The 25,580-nt window shown below is 46.6% G+C and overlaps 1 protein-coding gene and 1 non-coding gene across 4 annotated transcripts in view; both read right to left on the reverse strand.

Annotated features, from left to right (window-relative positions):
- Window positions 1-25,580, reverse strand: part of Smoc1 (SPARC related modular calcium binding 1) — a 164,273-nt gene that overhangs the window by 12,442 nt on the left and 126,251 nt on the right. For all 3 annotated transcript variants that reach the window (XM_057783113.1, XM_057783114.1, XM_057783112.1), the window contains exons 7-10: window positions 24,789-24,869; window positions 9,530-9,722; window positions 8,967-9,049; window positions 4,120-4,225 (exon numbers count right to left, since the gene is read on the reverse strand). In XM_057783113.1, coding sequence (XP_057639096.1) covers window positions 4,120-4,225; window positions 8,967-9,049; window positions 9,530-9,722; window positions 24,789-24,869 — 463 coding nt within the window. The remainder of the gene's footprint in view (window positions 1-4,119; window positions 4,226-8,966; window positions 9,050-9,529; window positions 9,723-24,788; window positions 24,870-25,580) is intronic.
- On the reverse strand, window positions 8,615-8,687 carry Trnak-cuu (transfer RNA lysine (anticodon CUU)). Its single transcript has one exon. It is a non-coding gene; the product is annotated as a tRNA-Lys (tRNA).

A 25,580-nucleotide genomic window follows, 5' to 3' on the forward strand; every position in this document is an offset into this window, starting at 1 on the left:
CCTGGGTATATACCTCTCCTCCATGATAGGGACAGTGCCCTTTTTTCAGATGCCCCCCGGGAACAAGCATAGAGCTTATCCCAAGGGCAGGCTGAGAAATAAGAGTCAGGACAAAGCCATGTACGACAATCACCATGTCTGACGAGTTGAGGGAGGGGATGATTGACTTTCTATGCCACCCAAACATTCTCTCTCCCTTCTTCCCACAGTCTCCAGGAGGGACTGTTTCCCACTGGTGTCCACTGATGCCCTGCTTTAACTGCTAAACCCCGAGAGGGAAGGGTTGGATATGGCTTCTTTACCCTCAGATATGCCTGCAACCCTTGCTCTCAAGTCCAACCCAAGTCCAACACCCAGGAATTCTGCATTTCTTGATTAGCTTCATCAGCCCTATTCCAGATCTGCTGCCTGATCTCCAAGAGCCCCGTGCCCCCCCCCCCCGTCCCTCCATCACAGAAGAATGGCTGGCAAGTGTCTGTCTATACAGCATCCCAAGTCCAGCAGACTGAGGCAGAGTGCTGGGGGGCCCTGCCCACAAAAGAATCACAATGAGCTTCCCCATTGCATCCAGCCTTACATTTAGACTTGCAATAGTAACTTAATTATCAGGTCTACCCCTGTCTACTGTATCCCCCATCCTTCTGGCTAAGCATCCGTCGGTACATGTTGAGTATGCACTATGGGACCTAAATTCTAGGAAGACATCAGGAAAGGACCTCTGAGAAGGGGGTCTGTCATTATACCAGATAGTCACCAGAAAAGGGGAATGACATTCTTGACTGAAGGGGCAGCTAGTGTGAGGGTCCCAGGGCAGCCAGTGTAACCTGTAGAAGGAAGCTGGAAGGACCATGACAGTGGGAGGGGAACGAGGAGAGCAAGAGGCCAGCAGGACCTTCCTGAGGGCCATTCGGGTACAAGTTGGGGCTTCTGCTCAATGCAATGGAAAGATCCAGGAGAGCCCAGGAGGGCTAGCAACCCTGGTGCCGCCCCATGCAATGTTTGCCCACTTTCTTCCTTCTTCACTCCACTCTTGCCTGATTTCTAAACTATTTCTTGGTCTATGTAGTCTTTCTGTTGATTAAAAATCCAGCCCTTGGGTAACACATATTCCCAAACAGTCCAAACCTCTCAACCCTGTCACAACCAAGCATGAGCGAGTTAATAAAAGTTTAAAATGAAAACCGTGGTTTGGGAAGTGTTTTTTAAAAACTTCCTTGACCCCAAAAATTACACCTAAAAGAGGAGTTAATTTTTTCAAGTACTTCCCTAAGGATACGCTGGTATGAAAGACACTGTAAATTTCCTGGTTTTTATTGCCTGTAAAAATCTCTTTGTCCTGCGACATGAGAACACCAATCCTAACTTCCCTTGGTGGTGGTGGGGGTGGCTATGATCCCCTTCCTACAGCTAAGACCACACAGTCCTAGGTCCGTGGCTCCTGTGGAAGCCAGGTGAGGGGGGTGTTTCTACAGAGCCTAGACAGAACTTGCAGCCAGAACCCCTGAGCTGGTGGGTTGGCCCATACAGTCCCACCCAGACCTGCAATTTCTGTGCCTGTACATCCTCCCTTATTTATGTTTTCTCTCCTTTTTCTAAACAACATAAAATACAGAACTCTAAATGCACTGGTTTTTCCTCATGTATATACCTATGACAAATCCTAATTTACAAATGAAGAACATGTATACATGAAGCCACAGAAATAACCAATAATAAGATCATTATAACAAACATCATAATAAAAGTTATCATAAGCTTATAGATTGCTTATAGAATTTTCCAATTAGTTGTTTTGGTCTACAGTTGGTTGTAAACACCTAAAACCACGAAAAGTGATACAGAGGACAAAAAGGGACGACTGCACTTTGTGCCTGGGTTTTCATCAGACAGCTGTTGTTGAGCAAGCTCCGGGCAATTGCACACCCATAGGCATGTGATGGCGTGCATTTGCAACACTCAAGCCTTCCCCTCCTCCTGACAACCGGGTGCATCGCCCCTATTTCAGATGTGAGCTGCTGACGCTGGGGGAAGCCTTGGAGCAGCTCGCATCCATGACCTGTCAGACCCTGTCTCCATCTTACTCAGATTCTGTGCTGTGCTCCCTGAGAGGGAGGCCTGGCCTGCATGCCCCAGGTGAGAGGAAACAGAGCCATTACCAGAAACCAGCCTTGACCTCATGAAACCCTGAAGTGCTCAGATTAGGCACCCAGACAAGTTATTTTAAAGAAATATAGCCAGTGTACACTGTTTTTTTTTTTTTAAAAAAAAATTGTCTATGTGAGATCCCAGATCATGAACTCTATGCTCCTAACAGGATAATAAGAGCATGGTGCTACTGTACCAAGCGTCATCAGGATGACAACTTAACCATTGTGACTGCCTGAAATGTGACGATTATTGACTAAAATGTCCCCATTTCTGCAGGTATGGTTGCACACATCTGTTATCCCAGCACTCAGAAGGCAGAGGCAGGGGAACCACAGCAAGAACAAAGCCATTGTTCAAAATGGACTAAAAAAAATCAATCAATCAATGAACAAGCGAACCCTCCACTTCCCCTCCCAACAACCCCGACAAGCACATTTATGTACCTGATTCTCCAGGTTTGGCCCACACAAGTGGAATCATGACCACTTGCCCTTTGACTTATTTCACTTAGCATAGTGTCCTCGGTGTGACACAGTTGCCTACTGGAAACCAAAAAAACTAGTCCATTGTACACACGCACACACATTTCTCTACTAACTCGTCCTTTGGTGGAATTTAGATTATTACACACCTGGGCCAGGAGCGCTATAACTCTGATGCAATGTAAGTGGAATTCTCCAGCTGGCTGACTTTGTCCAGCTGGGGATGCAAAACCATTACAGCTGTGCTCATGGTCCAAGGCCCCATCCTAAATCCCGGCCAGTGGCCACTGCCACACTTGTCTTTCTAAGGGGACTGGAGTCCTTGTCATTCTTTCCAGCAGCTCTGCTTCCAGGGAAATGCTGGGGAATCAGGGCCCCTTTGGTGAGCCACACGAGCCCACTGCAAGCTGCCCATCTTTGGTACCATGCCCTGGTACCCCTTCTGCTGCTTTACGGAATCTAAAACCCCCACTCCTCCTCCCTGACCCCTCCAGCCCCTGCTATGCCTTCTCTCTGGCTTTGTAAGTGCAAGTCTTCCTTTGCGTGTCTCACAGAGCCCGGGACCAGGAGTCTACCATCCTCTTCCATCTCTTCATTATTGCTCCGCCATCTTCCTTCTGCTTCTCCTATTCCTCTTTCTCCATCCCCCAGCCCAACCATACTAAACTACACTTAGCACACACTAGATATGTCTAATATCTGTCTATGATCTAGTATACTCACTCCTCTGTCCTCTTTGAGGGGAGGGACATCCTCCTATTCCTGGATACCATGGTCAAGGACTTGACATACTTCAAAGAGTGCTCAGACAATGGATGTGTGCATGACGGATGTTTCAACCACTGGCACAATGGGCCCAAATCAGTTGGCTCCAGAGAGTCTGGCTACCAGAGAATGTGTGTATTTCAGCTCTGGGACTACTCCTGCTACCATACTGACTCCTGAAACAAGTCCACTTTGTCTACGGGAAGATGAGATTCTACTGTCCACAGTTCTTTGTGATTGCCAGGAGGTCAAAGGGACACATGACTCCTGCCTTCCCAGGAGAGAAAAGAAATCATTAATACCTGTGGTCCTCCCTGCTCTGCCAGGTGCCCTGTCCTCATCTGATGCCCACCACCCTTCCTGCTTTTAAGGATTTTCACTCCTGAGGATGTATGTCCAGAAGAATGCTTGCCTGGTATCTGTGAAGCCCCAGATTCAATCCCCACTACTGCAGAAAAGACTCTCACTTTTATGTTCCCTGTTTTGGGTAAAATATCCGTAAGTTTTCTGATACGGCTGCAAACCAACCCTGTTATCAGAACTAGAGGAAAGCAGATCAAAATTTTCGGAGACCGAGAAGCAGGAAAGTTTTCACCAACAAGTAGAACAAAGCTGTGGGCACATGGAGAACAGGCTTCCAGCCCCAGCCTCTCTCCCAGCCTCCCTTCCTATCTGGAGTCCAGGACTACACTGTACTGCACCTGGGTCTCGCTCACATTCTCACCTCCCACCTCCAGTGGGCGCTGCTGAGTTTATGGCCTGAACCATGTCTGTGGTGAGCGCATCCAGCAGGCTGGTAATAAATTCCATCTTCTTCCCTTCGGGACAGCCTAAAAGACAAGAGGAGATTTAAAGGCAGAATCCAGGTCACTTACCAAGGCAACAGCTTCCTCGAGCACCACCCCCTTGGAGTCTTTGTCCCGCCAAAGACTGAGGATGTGTTCACTGTTCAAACGATTGCTACAAGCCTCGGCCCATTCCCCTATGCCTAATTCACAGAGGAACACCAGACCCAAAGAATAATAAGGCTTTCAGTTTCCTTCCATCCCACGACGTCCTGATGAGTACCAATGCAGGCACCATGTAAATGCTAGGGAGAGAGCAGATGAGGTCCTTGGCCTCACAGACTTTACAATAATGTGCCGAGCTGAAGGACCCAAGATAATAACCAGACAGGCACTGTTCATATGAAAAACACCGCTCTAGGGGCAAGAACTAAACACTGAGGAAGCAAAAAGGAGGGAGAGAATCCTCATGGTGCCAGCTGATTTGAGTGGACCTACCAAAAATTTTTTTAAAACGCCTCTTTTTTGCCCATCTTTTCCCAGCTGAGATGGTAACTAGATTCCTCCGTGAATTCCCACAGTTCCTATTCTTGTTTCACTACTTCAGCAAAAGCCCAAACATGGCTAAGTCTCCTCACAGGTGCGCCTGTCCCAGATCTATGCCACAAAGATGAGCATTGCTGGGGAAACAGCCCCCACCACTGCGGCGATGAGAGCCCTACTCACCTGCATAGCCGCAGCCCCGCCTCTACCGCAGCAGCAGCTATTCTCTGAACCCCGAGGTCTCGAGTTAATTATGATCTCTTAGAGCAGTGTAGACCCTAAAGTGGGTTCTTGCTGTCATGCCCACAGTGCCTCCCTCTTCTCCCGAATCTCTATGTGCATGCCTTCCTTTATCATCATATGACTCGTCTCCTTTACTCTGTGAACCTCATGTCCCTGAGCACTGGGTTAAACCATGTCTGGCACGAAGTAGAATAGTTATCCTCACCCTGTTGAGGGGTGGCCAGAAGAAGGTACCTTGGCCTCCAATTTCGTGACAGTGATTTCTACTGACTTCACATGGAAAGTCCCGGACTTTTGGGACTCCCTGCTCCCAGTTCTCACTTTGGAGTCCTGGAGGATAATAGGAAGATGGCACCTGTTCTCATCAGTAGAGACCTAATTTTGTATGCGTAAAAACTGCTAATGAACACGACCTTATATGGCTCCCACCTCTGCAGAGGTGTGGGGGTGTTTTCTCCAGCGAGGCTCCTTGTGTGGGTCTAAGACAGAATCGCCTGGGAGAAAGCATCCCTGTGCTTAGGTTTTCTCGAGAAAAAGAGAAACTTGAAGGGAAGAGTCTGCAATCCACATATCCTGTATTTAGAATTCTTACTGTGACTCAGAGTTCACTACAAATAAGGGGAAACCCAATCTAGTGGCAATTTGGGGGTCCTAGGCTCTTGCCAGTATATCTCATGTCACCCCTAGTAGCCATGCTGCGTCAACAAGGATTGCCATAAAAGCGTCCCACAGAACAGGTGGCAGATGCCACCCAGACCCCAAAATATCATCCCCACTTCACCAAGAAGGAGAATGGCCATCAAATTCCAGGGACAGAGTTTTAAGAGCATGGCTATATGATGGAGGTGGGTCATCTTTCTATCTGTTGTTTCATTGGTTAAGTAATAAAGAAACTGCCTTGGCCCCTTTGATAGGACAGAAAATTAGGTAGGCGGAGTAAACAGAACAGAATGCTGGGAGAAAGAAGCTGAGTCAGGAGTCGCCATGATTCTCCCACTCCAGACAGACGCAGGTTAAGATCTTTCCTGGTAAGCCAGCTCGTGGTACTACACAGATTATTAGAAATGGGTTAGATCAATATGTAAGAGCTAGCCAATAAGAGGCTGGAACTAATGGGCCAGGCAGTGTTTAAAAGAATACAGTTTCCGTGTAATTATTTCGGGGCATAAGCTAGCCATGTGGGCGGCCGGGTGCCGGAGACGCAGCCCCGCCGCTCATATTACAACAGAGTGGCACCCAACGTGCTAATGAACTCCACGTAAAACCTGAGAGGGCTTAAAAAGGACACAGAGAGAATTTAAGACAGCTTTTTGCTGTTTGTGGGTTGCGTGCGGCAAAGAAATTGTCCTGACTCAGCAACAGGAAAAAACTGGCTGTTTTAAAATGCCGGCTTTCTGGGCTGTGCCGCCATTGCAATCTCTGTCTGGCTCCTGTGGGAGACAGAGCTTTTGAATGTAGCATTTGGAGTAAAGTGCTACGATTTGTTTGATGGCAACTAGACTCACTGTGTGCCTAAAAGGAAGTCATTTTGTGCTGCGGCTCAGAGGCACAAACAGCTCCACCATGCTACTGGTGCAGTGTACAAGGATCAGAGGCACGAGCGGCTTCGCCATGTTGGACTAGGTGGGGCAAGCAAGCAGTACCTGTTTTTGTTAGCGATTTAAAAGCACAAAACAAAGTGCTCCTGGATAGTAAAAAAATTAGATTCACAATAGAACTGATTCAGACACTGTTGGATGAATGTACGTAGGCTTGAGAGAGAGAGAAAAATATATATAAAGAATAAAGTTAATGTCTTAAAAAAAGGGTAAAGTCTTTAAAGAGGCAGAGTACAGATAGTTGTAGATTAAAAGAAATAAAGAAAAATAAGCCACGTAAAAATGGAAAATTCACAGAGAGTCTGGATTATGTACATTGTGTTTTCTTTAAAATTTTTGACTGTAAAGGAGCTAAGTGCAGAGAGACATTTCATTATATGGGCTGCCAAGCTAAACCAGAATGGATATAAGGGTATTATGATTTCAGAATATGGGTCTAAGGATATAATGCTTTGGAGAGGGTCTTCTTTTGTTTTCACAGAGGATAAGACTCTGTGGATTGCGTCTATCCCGATATGGTATGATAGACCACGCCCTCCTGAAAGGTTGCTGTGAACACCTTCAGAAAATTACTTCACTCAACTGCCGACTGAGATGACCCTGACACACAGGTTACACCATGAAAGATCTGAATACAGCGCCCCCATTCAGCAGGAAGCAGTTTGGAGAGAAAAACTGCGCCCATGTTCCCAAATATTGTTTATAAATGTTCTTTTACATTTAAAGGGGGATATGATATAGATATAAATAATTTGCATTGGTGTGGATTTGAAGGTCAATTTTGTTATATGTATATGCATATTTCTAATCTTGATTAAGGTATTGTGATTGTGTAGTTCATTTAAAAATGTAATGTATAATTAGGAAATATAGGTTGTTAATGGATAATCATAAATAATAGTTAAGCTTGTAGTCATGTTAGTTAGATTTTCTGGATATATAAAGATATATTTCAGTTAGATAGGCATTCTTCATATCTTTCAAAGACTACAGAATATGGCATTTTAAATATTTTAATAACTCAGGGTTTTTCATGACAATGAGACACGTCTGCTCATGGCAACACCAAGCTACTTCAAGAGGAAGATGGGCATCGAAGAGGATCCTTATGGAGTTTGATAGCCACTTGGGCAAGAAACTGTTCTTGCCTGGACTATTGCATAAACTGGACACAAAGAACCCTCAGAGAGAGGACTGCTGAACTTGCCTAAAGGTGAGATGGTCTTTCGGGGTTCCTGACTCATGAAAGAGTCTGCAAGACATTCTGCAGGACACAGCAAAAAGTGACTGAACTGTCTTTGGAATTTCCTGCTTGATGAAAATGTCTGCTGGATACTATGGGCCTGTAGGCTGAAGACAGATGCCCCAACGGTACAGAGAAACTTTGGATGACTGTCCAGGCAGCAAGATGTCTCTGTCATTTCTAGAGTTTGAAGTTTCTTATTTCTTGTTTACTTAGGTAATATTGTATCCTTCTGGAGTTTTTGATGGAGTTGAAGAATGGATAGATAGTTATAGTTTTCCTTAGTTATGATAAGAGATAAAATAGATATAAATATTGTAACTGTAATTCTTGCTTTATAACTGTTTTGTTATATGTAATTTTACTATGTTAAAGTGAAAGCCTTTTTTGTTTAAACAGAAAAAGGGGAAATGATGGAGGTGGGTCATCTTTCTATCTGTTGTTTCATTGGTTAAGTAATAAAGAAACTGCCTTGGCCCCTTTGATAGGACAGAAAATTAGGTAGGCGGAGTAAACAGAACAGAATGCTGGGAGAAAGAAGCTGAGTCAGGAGTCGCCATGATTCTCCCACTCCAGACAGACGCAGGTTAAGATTCTCCCTGGTAAGCCAGCTCGTGGTACTACACTGAATATTAGAAATGGGTTAGATCAATATGTAAGAGCTAGCCAATAAGAGGCCGGAACTAATGGGCCAGGCAGTGTTTAAAAGAATACAGTTTCCGTGTAATTATTTGGGGGCATAAGCTAGCCATGCGGGCGGCCGGGTGCCGGGGACGCAGCCCTGCCGCAGATATTACAACAGAGTGGCGCCCAACGTGGGGCTCGAACCCACGACCCTGAGATTAAGAGTCTCATGCTCTACCGACTGAGCTAGCCGGGCACGCAGCCCCGCCGCTCTTATTACAACAGCTATATTTCTAAGAGGAGGAGGAAAGAGCATGGGAGGGGAGCAATGTTCTCAAGGGCACAGGACTAATTCCCGATGCAGATTCTATGGCTTCTGGGTCTGTACTCCTGTGATGGAACTTCCCAACATGCCTTGCTCTATGTTGCCAGTCGGGGAAACAGACGTAGAGGAGAGAGTGGCCTCTGCACGGGCGAGGGGACCAGAAGTCCAGAAAAGCGAAGGTGTCCGCAATAGCAGGGCGGTGTCCCCTACCTGGCAACTCCCTGTCCTTGAAGGGGTCGTCCGCCTCGGCACTCTTGGCTCTGGCTTCACTCTCACAACTTGGCATCACATAGCTGGGAGGAGAGACAGAGAAACAAGGTGGGGGGGGGGCAACTGAGTCTTCTTCAGCCACTACTGCCCGGGAATGATCTGTGTAACCATTAAGCCGAGAGCCCTCAGGGAGGAAAATACAACAGTCCCTAAACTGTCCAGCAGCTACAAGACAATCCAGCATAAATGCTCCCATTGAGACATGTTTAGGCATGTCACTTTAGCCATGCAAGTGTGATAACAATGCCATCTCCAATCTGCACATGGGACCTTTTTTTGATATATAGGGCTTTGTTCATAACCTGGGTGGTACAACAAGCCTTTCGTCGGGGATCTGAGGTTGAGAGAGATGAAGTAGTTTTCCAAGGTCCACAGTTAGAAAGGAACAGGTTCCTAGACCCTCATCTGTTTCCCACGACCTGACTCTGAGAAGCAGGGCAGTGGCGACAATGACAGCATAACCAGAAGCTGGTCCCGTGTGATGCTCTGAGAAGAGGTCTTACCGTGTTGACGTCCCAGGCACTGGGCGCCCCGTGTCCACCAGGACACACCAGCAGTAGCCTGTGGACTGGTGACATTGCACCGGTTTATAAAGCCCGCCAGGGGCGCACTCTGGGATCACAATGCCCTCGCGGGGATTCTCCCGGGCCTCTTCCAGGGCGCTCTGCCTCTCCTGGTCACAAGAGTGGACTTTCTCTGTAAGAGAAGATGCAGCTTCTGGTGACGATCATGCCTCCTTCGGTCCAGAATCCATAATAAATAGCCAGGACCAGTCCTGTCCCCAAGAAACTAATGAAACATCCCAGACAACCATGACTTGCATGCTGCCAAGGTGAAAACCTCAGCGGGCCAGAGCCCCCCTATGGCCGTCTTCACTGCCAGAGGCTCATTAGAGCTTTCACCAAAGAGGATCGCATGTAGCAGCAAACCAGTCAGGGCTTCGGGGCTACTTCTCCAAGCAGCAGTTTGCTTCGGAACTGGAATGTTCCTCCATTTTTAGAGGTGTCCCTCCCTGCCTAGCTACTCTGTCTACAGGCTTCAGGAGAGGCAGTAGAAAGACTCCCCTGCAAACGGATACTGGGATGATTATGCAAAGGGACACTCCCTAGTCCAGGCATGTCAAGACAGAACCAGAGACCACCACCCTTGTCCAACATGATGTTCCACACACAGATGAAAGAGTAACAAGAGCCAGCCTTGGCTCCTTTCACCCTCCAATACAGGCAGACAAAGAAAAAGCTAGTGGGCAGATTCTTCTATCAGACAGGAACAGAAACAGCGGAGGCAGAAGGGTGTCTGTATTTGGTAGCTTCAGGAACACGCAAGCATGTTCAAACAGCCAAACCAAGTCTCTCCATAGCCAGTTCCAGAGACAGTAACTGGGGCCCTACGCCAGATGCAGCCTTCTAACAGAAGCCTTCACTCCTGTAGGGCCCTTCACTGGAAACCCTGCCCATTAAATCACCCTGGGTTCTCTTCCTGATTTTTTTCTTTCTTTGTTTGGCTGGGGGCTTTATATGGGGGTTAGGCAGTGTTATTGTTTGATTTTAAATTTTTGTTTATTTTAATTATTTAGAAAGTAAAGTGTTGAGCTTGTTTCCTTATCACAAATAACATTTTAAAAAAATAAAATCTGTACAAACCATATGGCCCCCAAACGTTAACGCCTCCACCTTCCTTAGATCTTGTCAGGCAAACACCAACACAACTTCAAGGGGATTACACCAGAGCCTTGGGAGAGCTCGCCCAGCTCCAATTTGGTAACCTCATTTTCCTACCTCGTATATCATGCCATGAAAGAGCTGACCAAGAAACAAAGGCAAAGGAAAACAGCTTTTACGGGCACCACGTTCATGTAACGACCTCTGACAGGGGCTTTAAATCAGGACTCTCTAAGGCCAGCCTCTCCAGCCATAAATCAGACCATAGCAAGAAGCAAAGGGGAAGAGAAGGAACTCCTCCCCCTTCCACGGCAGCTGTGATGAACCTAACTTCACACCAGCGGGTCTGAAACCTGGAGGAAGTTGGGACAAGAGCTAGGCAGGAAGAAGGGCAGACCCCATGGATGGAGTTCTGGAAATTCTTAAAAGGTTTACTGTCAGCTTCTATGAACACCTACAGATAATTAAATCATAAAAAGGGAAGCTCTTAAATCTATAAAAATGCAAATTAGTGTGGAATTAAAGAGAAGACTAAATATAGGATTTATCGCTTTAACATCCACTCTGAAAGTCTGGGTGCCCTGTAAGGAAAACACAACAATGCCAGGGCAATGGTTCAGTAGGTAAAATGCCTACCACACAAGGATGAAGACTTCCGTTCAAATCCCCATCACCCATATAAAAAGCCTGGCATGGGTACCACAATTCTACAGCTCTACCAATAGGTGGGACAGGGGCAGATCCAGGAGGATCCCTGGAGCTCATTGGCCAGTCATCCCAGACGAGCTCCATGTTCAGTGAGAGACATTGTCTCAAAGAAAATAATAATACTAAGGCAGAGAGTAATCCAGGGGGACAGCTGACTTTGGCCACTTGCCTTCACACTGCGGTATATACATGTGCACCTCACCCCTACGCCCACATGAATATGTACACACACCACACACATAGCACCGACCATTTGTGAAAAATAGGCAATATGTCTTCCAGAAAGGGAAAAAAAAAGAGAGATCTCTTAAAATGGCTTTTTGGAACTAATGACGCAAGCAAATATTCCTTGGATGAAGCGCACCAGCCAGCAGAAGGAAGAATTTGACCTCCTAGCCCATCCATGTTGGGCACTATTGTGACCCCAGCTTTGTAAACAAGAAGAAAATAAACTCTGGAGAGCACATATTTTTCTCAAGTTCACTCCAAGATGGGAGACCTGGACTCTCCTGGAGGATGCCAGACAATCCAGTCCACCTTGCTAGCCTTAGCCACCTGCTCTTCAGTGAGAACACACTTGTTTTGACCTGGGTTCCTCTAGGACAGGCACCTGGCAGACTCTCCAAGAACTCCATTCAAGAGCAAATGTGTTCACACACACCCCCTCCCTCTGAGCGATCATTCCCTCTCAACCTAAGTGCACGAAGTTTGACCCTCAGGATTTCTGTCTTTGTCTCAGAACTAGAAACCCGAAAACCAAATGCGTAGCTCACCCACCATTATAGATCTATACAGCGAGTGAAAGAGAAAGCATTTGAGTACTTAGTGTGAGATGACAACAGGAGTTCTATTTGTATGAATTCAATTCGCACTGCTTCCAATCTTTGAAGACAGGTACTAACATCAGAGACACAGTCTGGCTAAATGATCAAGATTATGAATTAGGGGCCTGAGGTTGTGGCTCAGTCGGCACAATGCTTGCCTGGCATGCCAGAAGCCCTGGGTTTGATCCCTAGCACTCCAGAAACTGGGCGTGATGGTGCACTCCTGCAATCTCAGCACTCAAGAGACAAGGCTGAAAGACCAGAAGACAAGCCTAAGATACACAAAACTCTATCTAAATAATAATAATAATAATAATAATAATAATAATAATAATAATAATAATAATCAGAGTTAGGAGGAGGCAGAGGTGGAATTCCAGCCCAGCCCAGCTGTGTTCTTTACCTCTCTACAGTGACATCTTCCATGGCTACAGGCTAACCCAAGCTTTATTCTGTTCTATACTTTTCTTTGACTTCACCCTCCAGGATCACTGTCTCTGACGGTTATGTCTCTGTGCTCTTGTGCTGGCCAGTCCACGTGGGCTCTAGCTGACTGGTTTTAACACACAGGAGAACAGTGTAGTGATGGTGGAGAAGTAAGCCAGGCCTTTGGAGGTCTTGTGGCTTCTGCTTTCACTGTCAAGGAGCCCTAAGGGCACCACATAAAGGGGGCTACTCTAGCCTACTGGAGGAGCAGAGGCCACACAAGAGGAAAAGGGAAATAGCACAGCCCGCTCGCACACATGGCTGAGGTCAGTTTGGATGTTCCCGCCCCATTGGTCCTCCTCTTGGATGAGCTGAGAAGCCAATTCATGTAAAACTTGTGAGACAGCCGCGCTGTCAACTGCAGACACACTGGCAAGAACAAGTCATTTTTCTGTTGCACTAGTAGGTTTGGGATAGCTTGTTATTTAACAGTGGGTGCCAAATATCTAGCTAGACCTGCTTATGCCATAGGGCTTCTCGTAGCCCCTGCAAGCCTGAAAGTGATACAAACACTAATTAGTAAGTCCTAAGTAGACTCGCTACAAATCTGAGAACCCAGAAGGACTCCATCCTTGGAGCTACCCTCTCCCCTTCTCAGTCACCTCCCAAATGAGGGTTACCACCCACCTCTACGAGTTAACTCAAAGGTTGGCTTACAGAATGCAAGCCAGGATGACTTCAAGGGTCCCTTCAGCAACACTAACTCACAGATCAAGGAGCTCTGCTGACTCAGATGCACACTGCTCTGAAATGCCTCATCTCTGCTTAGGAAAATTGGGAAACAGAGATAAGATACAAAGGTATGACCCAGTAACTATAAGAATGGGCCAGGAGCTGCCCATATATGCCTGGAAGACATAACGCACACCAGAGAAGAGGGAACAAGGGGATGGAACCACACGTACCTGGACACTTCCACACAGCCCTTCCCAAACCTGCCCCCAAGATGGTGCTGAGCAGCGAGAGCTCAGTCACCTTCCATCCAACAATGGAACCTCAAGAAGAAACACAACGGAAAAGCATTTCATGTTGGGAAGGCACTATGTCTGGCCTTGCCATCAGAAGACACACAGTGTGTCTCTCCCCAGTCACACATGGTATGGGAGAGAATGGGACCTGCAGAGAACAGCAGCGAGCAAAGCCGGAGAAAGGGCTGGAAAGGCCAGCATGAGCTAGATGAATGTCAACCCTGTCTATGGGCCCAGGGCCCAGGTCTTTGTGTGTTAGCCACGTTGGGATCCGTGTAAAGGATATCTCCATCTGCTAGGACTGGCTCAGATCTGTGTCTCATGATTGCCCACAGTAATTAGGAGCAGAGGAGAACATGAATGAGACCAAGTCTCAGCTAATCCCCAATACTCACTGGAGCCCAGAGTTTATCCTCGCTTCCAGGACTCTCCTTCTTTGTCTTTTCTTAATTTTCACATATTTTTTTAAAGCAAAAAATGGCCAACAAACAAACATTACAGAATTTGGGCTGGTCTTGCTTTCAGGCTATTGACTTCCAGAGAAGGAAGATCTGAGAGGAGGAAGGGAAGAGGAAGCTGAGTCTCCTGGGTAATCAACACTTCTGCACCTTTGAGTCAAGTCATCAGTGACCAGTGGGCGGACCTTACTGTGAGCTTTATGGTGAGAGACAAAACGGATTTCATGGCAGGGAAAGTAAATGCAGAGGAGGCAGAGGGACTGTAACACTCAAGGTTCTACACACACATACACACACGATGAGAGGGAGATTTTTAAGGACTAGGTTCATAAACTAAGGATATAGCAAATCTAAAATACATAGGCAAATCAGTCAGGTAGAAATGCAGGTACACAAGATGAGGCAATTTTGGACCAAGATCAATAGCTAATGCCCACAGTTGTAGGACACAAAAGCAGGGCCTTCACATGGCAGTCTCCAGGCTGTTGTCCTCCTCCTCCTCCTCCTCCTGCTTCTCCTTTTCCTCTTCCTTTTTTCTTTTTCAGTAAACTCCAATCTCTTCACTTAAATCTTAGAACTGACCACATGAGGCTGACCCACATTATGCAGAATAATCTGCTCTAATCAAAACCAACTGTGGATGCTCATGTCCCAACAGCTCAATAGTGTTGGGCCAGACAACAGGGTCAGGCTGCCCAGACAAACGGATGCACTGAAAGGAGCATCATAAGGACTTCAGGAAAGATGGTCAACATAGAGAAGAAGGGAGGAGTCATGAGCCTGATGTGGTGGCTTGCATCTGTAATTCCACCACAGAGCAGTGGTGGAGGGAGCGAGGTAGCTAAGACAGAGAGATGGGAAGTTTGAAGCTAGGCTAGGCTATGTAATAAATCCTATCTCATAACTCAAACAAAATCTGTAGACTGGAAGGGTGCCTTGGCCAAGGATGTGGTCTCTCCTGATAAAGACCTAGTGGTTATTTAAGGAGCTACTTTGGCCATCCTGACAGAATTGTTTCTCTTCCTTGAGATAGGCAATGAAAGACAGCAGGATACTAGCAAGGCTGGGGACAATGTCCTTGAGAGGAGGACACAATGCAAGATTCTGGGTACAAAAAAAAAAGTCTGGGGCTCAGGAGGAGGTTAAAAAGAAGTGCTGGGGACATATGTGAACCTAGGCTATTAAATGGATATATTTGTACCTTAGTCTGATATCACATTAGTCCCTGAGAAGGCCAGAACAATTCTGAGAACACGTGATGAATCAGGAATAACTAGCCATGACTTGTCGGGCAATCCTCACGCAAGGTCTTCCTCCATTCATCCCTGAAGCTATCTCTGAGGGCTCTTCCTTAGAAGGAGGCGAAGGCACAGCATGGCTCCTGCTGAGTTTCTGTGCCCCTTACCCATTGTACTCTGACCCCACCAGTGCTTATGGACTGGTGATGGAGGAAGGTCATTGGTTAAAAAATAAAGAAACTGCTTGGCCCTCATAGGTTAGAACATAGGTGGGTGGAGTAAACAGAACAGAATGCTGGGAGGAAGAGGAAGTGAGCTCAGATGCAGGGCAGCTCCTCTCAGAGGCAGATGCAATGAAGCTCCGACCCAGGATGGACGTAGGCTAGAATCTTCCCGATAAGCGCATCTTGGGGTGCTACACACATTATTAGAAATGGGCTAGTCCAGGTGCGAGAGTTAGCCAAGAAGAGGCTAGATATGATGGGCCAAGCAGTGTTTAAAAGAATACAGTTTGTGTGCTGTTATTTCGGGGCATAAGCTAGCCAGGCGACCAGGAGCTGGGGCAGCAGGAACACAGCCCGCAGCTCCCACTACAGACTGGGTCTCCAGCTTATCCTTCCTGCCCACCACTCTGGTTTGCTCCTCACTCAGAAAACCACAGACTCTCACAGAGAAGGAATCCATGAAGGATATTTAGTCTAAGAATTTTATTCTAGCCAATGCTCCAGAGATGGGGCCCACCCACAGCAGAATAAATGCCAGCCTGTTCTATATGAGACTGCAGGGGCTGGAACAAGAATCTCTGACCCCAACTCATCCTGGGAAACGCTACACTCAACCCTCAGACCATCGAGACTAAATTTCTTATGGGGATAAACATCAATAAAGGGTGATTCAGCCTGAGAAAATGAGAGGCGCCTGCTTATATTTCATTGCAAAAAGAATCATTTCGCTGGGCCAAGAATATTAAGGAAAACACTGGCCTTGTGTCGACAACAACGACCCTGAAACCTCTTCAAATACCTCCCGCCCATCTCATCTCTTATCAAAAACGAATAAAATGCTGACAGATGACCCACAATAACAAACCATACACTTAAAACAACCTTTCTAAATAGCGAGATGAAATTCCAGGGGCAGAAGGAATGGTGCGACTCCCACTGCAGGTCTCTCCAGGACTGACAACACGTGGGTGACTGGTACTGGAACTACCTGAGGATTTGGTGGAGAGTGGGATAGCAGGAAAAGGACAGAAAGGTGGGCCTGGGGTTTTAAGGGGCTGACTTCACTGTTGAAGGGGCTGGGGTGGGGATTATAGGTGTGGGACTGAAGGGAGGGCCCTGCTGGAGTCATAATCTTTAGGAATGATTTATGGAACATCACTGAGACACTCTGTTTATTCAGCCATGTGGGGTTTGGGCACCTATGGTTTCAAGCCAATTATGTGAATAGTTTATCGCCTCACTGGGGACTTTGCAATTTTTTCACAGAAGGGGCTAAGTGCCCCTCAGAGGATAATTTTTCCAAGCACCATTTGCCAAGCTGGCCTGCCATCTCACCACGAATTTTCCACCACCTCTGTCAGTGAGGGCCACTTGGTCACAGCGCAATTCCCAGCTCTCCATATCCTGTGACTCGGAGTCATCATGTGGTTTTGAGAACCCCACAGAGAGGGAGATTCCACAGAGCCACTGCTCCCAGGACTGACCATCGGCTAAGGAATGCAAACACCCAGAAGACAGGCCCAGCTGGGGCAAAGGAAAAGCAAAAGTCACCTACTAACAGAATAAAATCAGCCAGAATGGATAGAGGTGGGGTATCAGAAACCGAATTTGCATAAACTTAAGAAAGTCACCTCTTCTGTTGCAATAGATTTCCTCATCCCTATCTTTTAAAAAATCCTCTTTCTGCATAATCTGCCACAAAATGGAATGAAAATAAAAGATAACATCATCCCTCATCCTCATTCCTACCTTGGGAGGGACTTTGGAGAGTGCTCAGGAGGACCCCTGATGGGCCAACTGGTTAACAAAGGACCACCTTCAGCTCTACCCCAGAGGGATAAGTTGGGGCGCTGTATGATCTCAACTGAATGGCTGTTTCCCAAAGCCAGAAGGAACTTGGGACATTCAGATGGAATGGTCCAGGAGCCAAAGACGGGGTTAATGGAGACCTAGGCTTCCAGGGCCCTGTGGCTGAAGCAACAGTAAGTGTCCACCGTTCCAACTCCAGTGCACTTCACCCTAGGGACTGATGTAGTGGAAGCCTCCATAGATGTCGCCAGCAGTCAGAATAGAGGCAGTATAGCACAGGGGTCAAGAGGACAGACCTTTTGGCTTCCCCCACGTGGCTCTTTGAGACCTTGGACAGTCTCAAAGTCCCAGGTTCCTTGCCTGTAAAAGTAGAGTAGCCCCTACCTGTGCCCTACAAGGTGCTTATGTACTAATATGCGAGACAAGCTGTAGCTCAGTGGCGTGGGGCTTACTCAGCATGATCGAGGCCTAGATTCAGATATCTAACACCACAAAATATATGTACAACATTTAACCTGGTGCCACAGTAAAGTGAGAAGGGTGGTGCTATTATAACTATCTGGTCTAAGGTGGCAGTGTCCTCCGTCACATCTGGGGTACACCTCATCTTCTTATACCTGTGTTCAGCTTGGCTCCTCAACTGGCCTGTAATGGCTGGCCAAGGACCAGGTTATGGGAGCAGTCTGCCCTGGTCCATGCAATAAGGGGGTACATAATCTACAGAGGAAATTTATGTCTCTATCTAACCATATTTAGATATCTTGAAGAATTTGTCTGCTTCTTATAATAACATCCAGAACTCCAAAGCAACAACCCTGACAAAGCATTCATCTCCTACTAGAGAGGAGCGCATCGCCGGCCCTGCTTTTGGTACCCCCTTTCCTTAAATGCTCATTGTGCTGCTCTCCCACCCTCTCAGGCCTTAGTACATCACCGCTGCTGACGGGCCAAGAGCCCTGCACAAGCCCCCAGCTAGCTGGACTCCTGTTTCCTCGTTGCAAAGTCAGGGGTAGTACTGGAAGCTTCTCAGGCGCTTCTTCCTCTAATAGCCCACACAGTTCAGTCAGAACAGGCACACCTTCCTATACTGGGGAGGCTAATCCAGACCCAGCTGCCTAAATCACCGGAAGTTGAACGCCCGGAAGGGTTGAGTCAAGGGTAAGCAGGCTGGGAGTCTTCAGCCTGTCCCTCGTACTCATACTTCTTGAGAAACTGTTATGTGGTCCACAAACCACAAGCTTGCTGTGCCTCCAAAGTTCCACCTTCAGGCAGAACTAACATCCCACATCCCCAGGGCTGGCTGGGAGCAGCTCTACCCCCAGGATAAACAGGCTCTTAGACGGAATAGTCATGAGTAAGGAGGTATAGGAAAACAGGACAACCAGCCTGTGTAAATAGATTCTCTGAAGAACCTAAAATGGCCATGTATGGCTCACCATGGTCTGAAGTGGTAAACACCCACTTCCCACACAGACAGATACTGAGCTCCTGGGGAGGGGGGATGGGTAGAGTCTATTTCTTCTGGGACGGACTGCCCCAATTTAGCACATAAACATCTTTCTTCTCAACTTCTCCCTAAAGCGGTCACCCTCCTCACACCCCATCTCTATGGACTCATCCACAAAGCCAGGAGAGATGCCCTTTCCTCCAAAGGTACTAAGAAATCCTTCACAGCTGTTCTGCAGTGACAAATACCAAGAAGTAGTAGCCTGTCCCTCCCCAGTTTTTCTTGGTAGTTTCACTGACCCTGGCCTGCAGGCTCTGTGCTTGAAGAACTAAATTATAGAAAATTCAAGTTGAAGCAAGAGAGGAAGAAAGGAGTACAGACAAGGGGGGAGGATGAAAGAGAGATTTTTTTTAATTGATAAAAATTAAGTATACTTTTATTCTTCCTCCTCCCAAAATACTAATATTGCATGCATGTGTTGATAAACTGCACAGCCCGATTTCCTGCACAGTCATTTCACAAACACATAATGAAGAGTCTCGGACTAAAGCCAAAGTCCTCACTGACTTTCAGAAACTGGGAGGAAACCAATTACAATACCTGAGCAAGCTCTCTGATGGCAGCTTATTAACAACCGAGGACAAAAGGAAAATATTGGGACATGGTTTTGTTATCGAACATCAAATTGCATATAAATTCACTTCTAGAAACAAAACTTTTGCTAGTAGGGGGAGTCCCAAAGACTGAATCCTGTGACTACATGCTTCCCATTCCAATACCACAAGAAACAGACAGTGGGGCGACAGAGTAACGTAACCAAGAAAGCCAATATGAAAGCAAGGTCAAACTGGACCATAGACCTGGCTCTCAGGCCCCTAGTGATAATCACCTTTCCTCTCCGCAAAGGAAAAGACCAGAGAAAGGGCAAAGCCTTTGTTGCCAAGGGAAAGCCCTGCGAAAGACCATCTGGCCCCTTCCTCATCTCAATCCTATTGGCCATGATTGACCAAAGCATCTTCATGAGCCCAAAGGGCAGATAGCAAGAAGGCCAGTAACAGGATTTGTTTTTATATAGATATTTTAAATGCACACAAGCCCAGTCCCGTCCCCGTTGCGAATGCTGGTAGATTACTCATTCTTCCTCCCGATCACGTCATGTGTGAGATTCCAGGTGGCTGTGGGGTATTTGCTTACAACGGCTACCACTGGTTTCCTTGCAAGCTGTTTATTTTTCCAGCCTCGGGTCATTACATCAGCCCACGGTTTCCAGTTGGGCAAAGAGTATAGACTTGTGGGGGCAGGGATCCAGTCAGGAGGTGCCATTGCCTCCGTGACCCAAACCTCAGTCGTAGCAGCTCTCCCAGCAGAAATGTCCTGGGTGGGAAAGCAATCTCAACTGTAGCCGGTGGCCCAGCAGCCAGACTACAAGAAAAACGTTGCCCAAATGAGTAAGGGCAAGAATACTGCCAACTGGTCTACCTGTGACATGTGACCACACCTTGAGCAAACACAGACAGATATTCTCAGGCAAGAAGAAATGAGAATCTTGTTTTATTGAAAACATGTCAAAGAACCGTGTTTCCATTTTGGGTCCTCAATGGCAGCTCTGTCTCCAGGGAACAGAGTGACCATAAACTGTTTCATCCACAGAGACACAAATGCCAACCATGGAGGCAAGAGAGGAAAGGCTTTAGAATTTAACTCATGGGGCCAGGTTCTGGGTACCCTGATCACATCAGGAAAGAGTTTTGCAAGAAAGACAAGAAGCAAGGAAATGAAAAGATCTGGATGCAGAGACAAACCCAGAGGCTATGATCGCTAGCCTGGGCTTCCAGGACAAAAGGAAACATTGCAGCCCTGGAGCATTGCCATGGCGCACAGCGAGCATGGTGGCCACATCCATGACCCCAGTTCCTGAGAGACAGCACTTTCTCAGGAGAGGAAGCACAGTGTTTTGTCATACAGAAACAAAAAGACAGAAATTATAAAGAGACAAAAAAGACTTATAAACTTATAAATTATCTTCATGTAGTCAGCTTAAACCTGGGGGGGGGATGAAAAGGGTTTGATGAAGGCTAATTCTTGTTATTGGTCTTATTGTTTTACCTTCTTCTATAAATAGAAATGACTTGAACATATTTTAAATGTTGAGTATTTTAAGAAATGTCATGCCGGGCGGTGGTGGCGCACGCCTTTAATCCCAGCACTCGGGAGGCAGAGACAGGCAGATCTTTGTGAGTTCGAGGCCAGCCTGGTCTACAAGAGCTAGTTCCAGGCCAGGCTCCGTAGCTACAGAGAAACCCTGTCTCAAAAAAAAAAAAAAAAAAAGAAAGAAAGAAATGTCATGATACCAAACTCTGGATGAAAAAAAAACCTCAGCAGGAGTTCACATTTCCTTGAAAAAGCAGCAGAAGCTCTGGCCAGCACTCTACTAGGACACGCTGCTCCCAAGATCTGGGGTGTTAGCTGGCTAGGAACATCATCCTCCCAGATACAGAAAGGATTCCTGGAGCCACGGATACTTGGGAGGTGAGGCATGAGGGAGGTGGTCAAGGAAGAGAAGATCAGAAAGACAAATCGGGATATGCCAAACTTGCCAAGGACTCAAAAGGCCACAGCAGCCATATGAACACACGGCAGAGCTTTCCAGAAAGAGCCAGAACCTCTAGGAGGGGAGAAGACTGGGTACGTCTTCAGGCGCGTGTGTCATGCTATTGCACAACGTTCAGGCCCCCAGTGGAACCTTTCCAACATCAACAGTCCCCAGGCCAGAAAACAAACCTGGCGTCACAGGGTCTGAGTGTGAAAAAAGGATGTTTGGGGTGTAAAAGAAACTGGAATTGCCTCTCCCCCCCTTCTGGGAGAAGGCTGAGAAGATGAGCTCTCACCCAGGCATACTTCACAGAGTCTGACTCCAACCTCCCCAAGCATGGTCTGAAGTTCATCTGAATCCAGAATCCTCCATCAAACTCTAATGAAAACTGGCCTCAGGTGCATAACTCTAAAGCTCCAGTCCTTACCTAAAGCCATGGACCACATGCAAGTCCATCAAAGGATGTCTGCCTCATTAACTGAATGTGCCAACATGGGAGGATGGGGAGAACAGGACAAGCAAACACTCCGCCAAAGCAGCTTCCTTCGCTTTGTTTTCCTTTTAAATCACTTATGGTAAACCCACATGCCCAGAATTACAAGTCTAAAACTGAAGCCTCACAAAATCCTGAAGGGCAATAACTTGGTTTTATATATAAGGAAAGCAAGACCCGCAGAAGCTGATTGGCTTTCCAAGGTAAGGAAAGTCAGTCTGGGAAACCAGATGTGCACGTCCAGTTGATTCCAAAGCCCATGCTTCGATCAGTATGTGGCTGGTATGTGAAAGATACCCTACTCCACTGCCTGAAAATCCAGACCTTATGATGCCTCCTTGGCAACCAGTTGCCATAGCATACCCGGGAACAAGATGGTCAAGCTTGAGAATGGTCCGTGTGAGATGGTGCACCTCTGAGTGGCCCCAGGACTTCCTAGGATGGTACAGGCTTACCTGGAGCATCAGGAAACTCCTCAGGAGTCACAGCTCCTACGTCTGCTTGCTCTATGCAGGGGCCAAAAACCTTGAGTAAGACAACCCTAGGCATGTACCTCCCACTCAAATGCCATATTCAACTGTGGATATCAAGGGCCAGAAAATGTTCTCTGTGGAAGATCATAAAGTAAATATCTTAAGCTTTGCAGGCCATTCAGGCTCTGGGGTAGCTATTCAAGCCTGGTCTCGTGGGTAAAAATGGTCAAGAACAGCAGTGTAGCTGTGTCCCAATAAAACTTTATTTGCACAAACAGCCAGGTGGCCATTTGTTATCTTATCTGCTAAATACTCTTGCAGAACCATGTCTTTTATATCTGAATCCATCAGTAAGATTGACAGGTATCAGTCAGTATGGCCAGGTGATAATGACAGAGAATATTATAATCTGTTAAGCGATTACTGAAACCAAAGCCTAGTCATTTTCCTTGATGTGTCTCCTCTAAAGAGCAACTAACTCTTCCGCAACTATCCTGTTTTATATACTAACCTTATAGAGTCACCAACTATGGGAAACAAAGGAGGCCGGGCCACTACAACAAGAGGAAGATAGTTGTACTTGCCTAGAAACAATTTCTCAACATGACCCTATGATCGTACAACAGAAAACTACATAAACAAGCAGGGGTCACAATCAGAACCTGACACTGTCACTTTAATACACTCAGAGAACACACTTCAGAAGGACATGTGTCCCTTGCTTCCTCCAGTCTAACCGCAATAAGTGCTGTCGTTGGTTAAGTATGGTGGCACACATCTGTAATCTTAGTACTCAGGAAGTTGAGGTAAGAAGACTGTGAGTTCCAGGCTACCCTGGACTATATATCAAGGCGCTATCCCAAAAATCAAGAGATACAGATATATGTCAGTGGGAAAATACCTACATAGCATCTACTGGGTCATAGCATGCATAGCACCACCAAAAGCCTCATGGTATTGTCATCATTAATGTTAACAGTAATAAATGCATGCACCTAACAATTCCTCATCTAGCCAGGCAACAGTCAAAAAAACATACAGACATTAACGTGGCGAGCCTTTTGAGAGACAGACCATGTCCCGCCCTGTAGGTAAGAACTAAGGCCCAGGGAATTTATCTGGCTAGTCACTCTCTGTGTGCTATACCTAGGTTTTGCTAATTCTAAAGCCTGTGCTTTAACTGCTGACTATTCTATCTTGCCCAAGGCCGTTAACAGGGCCTCTTTTATGTCACCATCTCATCCTATACCTCCATCTTGCATCAAATAGTAAGTCAATCACACGAAGAAACATTGACCAGCCCACCATTCACCTCTTCGTCTCCTTCCCTGAACTCTGGCCTCCATACCACCACCTATAGTACAGAGCCGGTACAGGAGAAAACTAGAGGAGCCAAGGACAGCACTGCCTGCCCCTTCAAAGGCAGGAATCCTTTGTCCGTAGTCCTTGACACTAATAAAGGAAGGATATGGCTAAGTTAGACTCAGCCAAGCACATAAATTATGCCAAGTGCTAGCTAGTTCTCATTACGATGGCTTAAGCGAAAGAACGCTCCTCCCCGACAATACCTCAGCTCTGGTCTGCTAGGACATTTTCTGTTGGGGAATATTTAGTCTTGACCGATGGCCAGTGAACTTGGTTGGGTTTGATCTTTGTTGGTGGCAAATCATGTTTCAAGTAAATCCTACGAATGTGATCGCTCTTCACAATTCATCACCTTTCTGCTAAGTCAGTGCCAAAACCCTGACCATTCCTGAGACCTCAGAAGATCAAAACAGGAAGGGCATGACTGTAAGCAGCTTGAATGCCTCAAAACAGAGGAATTAAGTTTCTTGAAGCCTGAAGCCCAACTTTTGTATGCCCAGCCTCCTCCTTTCAAATTCTCCTGTGTGGCATTTAGAAAATCAATCAAAATACTAAAAACATCTTGACAAAATTTGTCATCCAAACAGATCAACTACTCATAAAAGTTGATCCTGGCTATGATAAAAGACGAAAACAAAGCTGGAAGAGACGAACTCATCAGATTCCTTATTTTATAGCTACAGAAAATGAAAAAGATACAAGTCGTCCCAAACCACACTATAAAGCTAGACAGAGTGACACCACCCCAGCTGAGTGCTGGGAGGAGGCTGGGGTGGAAAAATCACTAGTTTGATATCGGCTTTAGCTAAATAATGAGACTTTGTCTCAGAAAAGGAGTCAGAGGAAGAGGAAGAAGAAGAGAGAGAGGGGAGGAAGGGAAAGGGAAGGCAGATGAGAGAGAGGGAAGGAAGGAAGCAGAAAAGAAAACAAACCCATATGAGTAGTCATGGGGCAGCAATGGAGCTCCTAGGAACCAGGAGTTGAATACATACATAATCGAAGGAAGATTATTTACCTGAATTTCTTACATTGGTGTTATTCAGTTTGGAGTCTTTGATTACCAAGTGCTTAATCCATAGGGTGGGAGCTGTGATTTCTAGAAAAAAAAAAAAAAAAAAAACAAGAGAGAGAAAAATGTGTGTACATACATGGAGAGAGAAGTAAGCAACACAGAGTGTAATCCAGACTTGTAACAAGCTTTTTAGAGGCCTATGCATCAAAGCTTAGCTATCTCCCTCTTGGCACATCAACTTCAAACCAGTGCCAACGCACTCTCTCTTCCTTGTGACGGAAGCGCTTCTCGCCACCAGCTTTTAAGAGACAACCAGGGCATCCTGTGCTGGGACACAGAGTAGTCAGAATTCAGAGGCACCAAGCCACTCCATCAAGGAATAAAAATATTATCCCAGGAGGTGAGGAACACGGGCCAAGCCAAGTCCCTCTCAGCTGCTTCCCTGGGAGAAGATTTAAAGGGGATAAATCAACAAACGGATGCCAAACACACCGCAGAGACCATTTTAGAGGAAACAGCTGAAGCAAGGCAGATTCAGCCCGCTGGGCTTCTGCTTCGTGTGGGGAGAGAGGAGTGAGTCTCACACATACTCCAACCCCTTCTCACAGTCAAGCTGAGCACACAGCAAGCACCTTCATCTAGGGCGCCCCAGGGTGCCTGCAGGCTCTCAGTACCAGGGTCACCAAACAGACTGAGAATGTGGAAATCCTGATCCCGAACATACCATCTGGCAACCAGATCATCAATGACAGCAGCAAGATGGTCTTCCTATTGTCATATTTGCATCCTCCACCC

The sequence above is a fragment of the Chionomys nivalis genome, chromosome 10, assembly GCF_950005125.1.
Source record: "Chionomys nivalis chromosome 10, mChiNiv1.1, whole genome shotgun sequence".
Classification (NCBI taxonomy): domain Eukaryota; kingdom Metazoa; phylum Chordata; class Mammalia; order Rodentia; family Cricetidae; genus Chionomys; species Chionomys nivalis.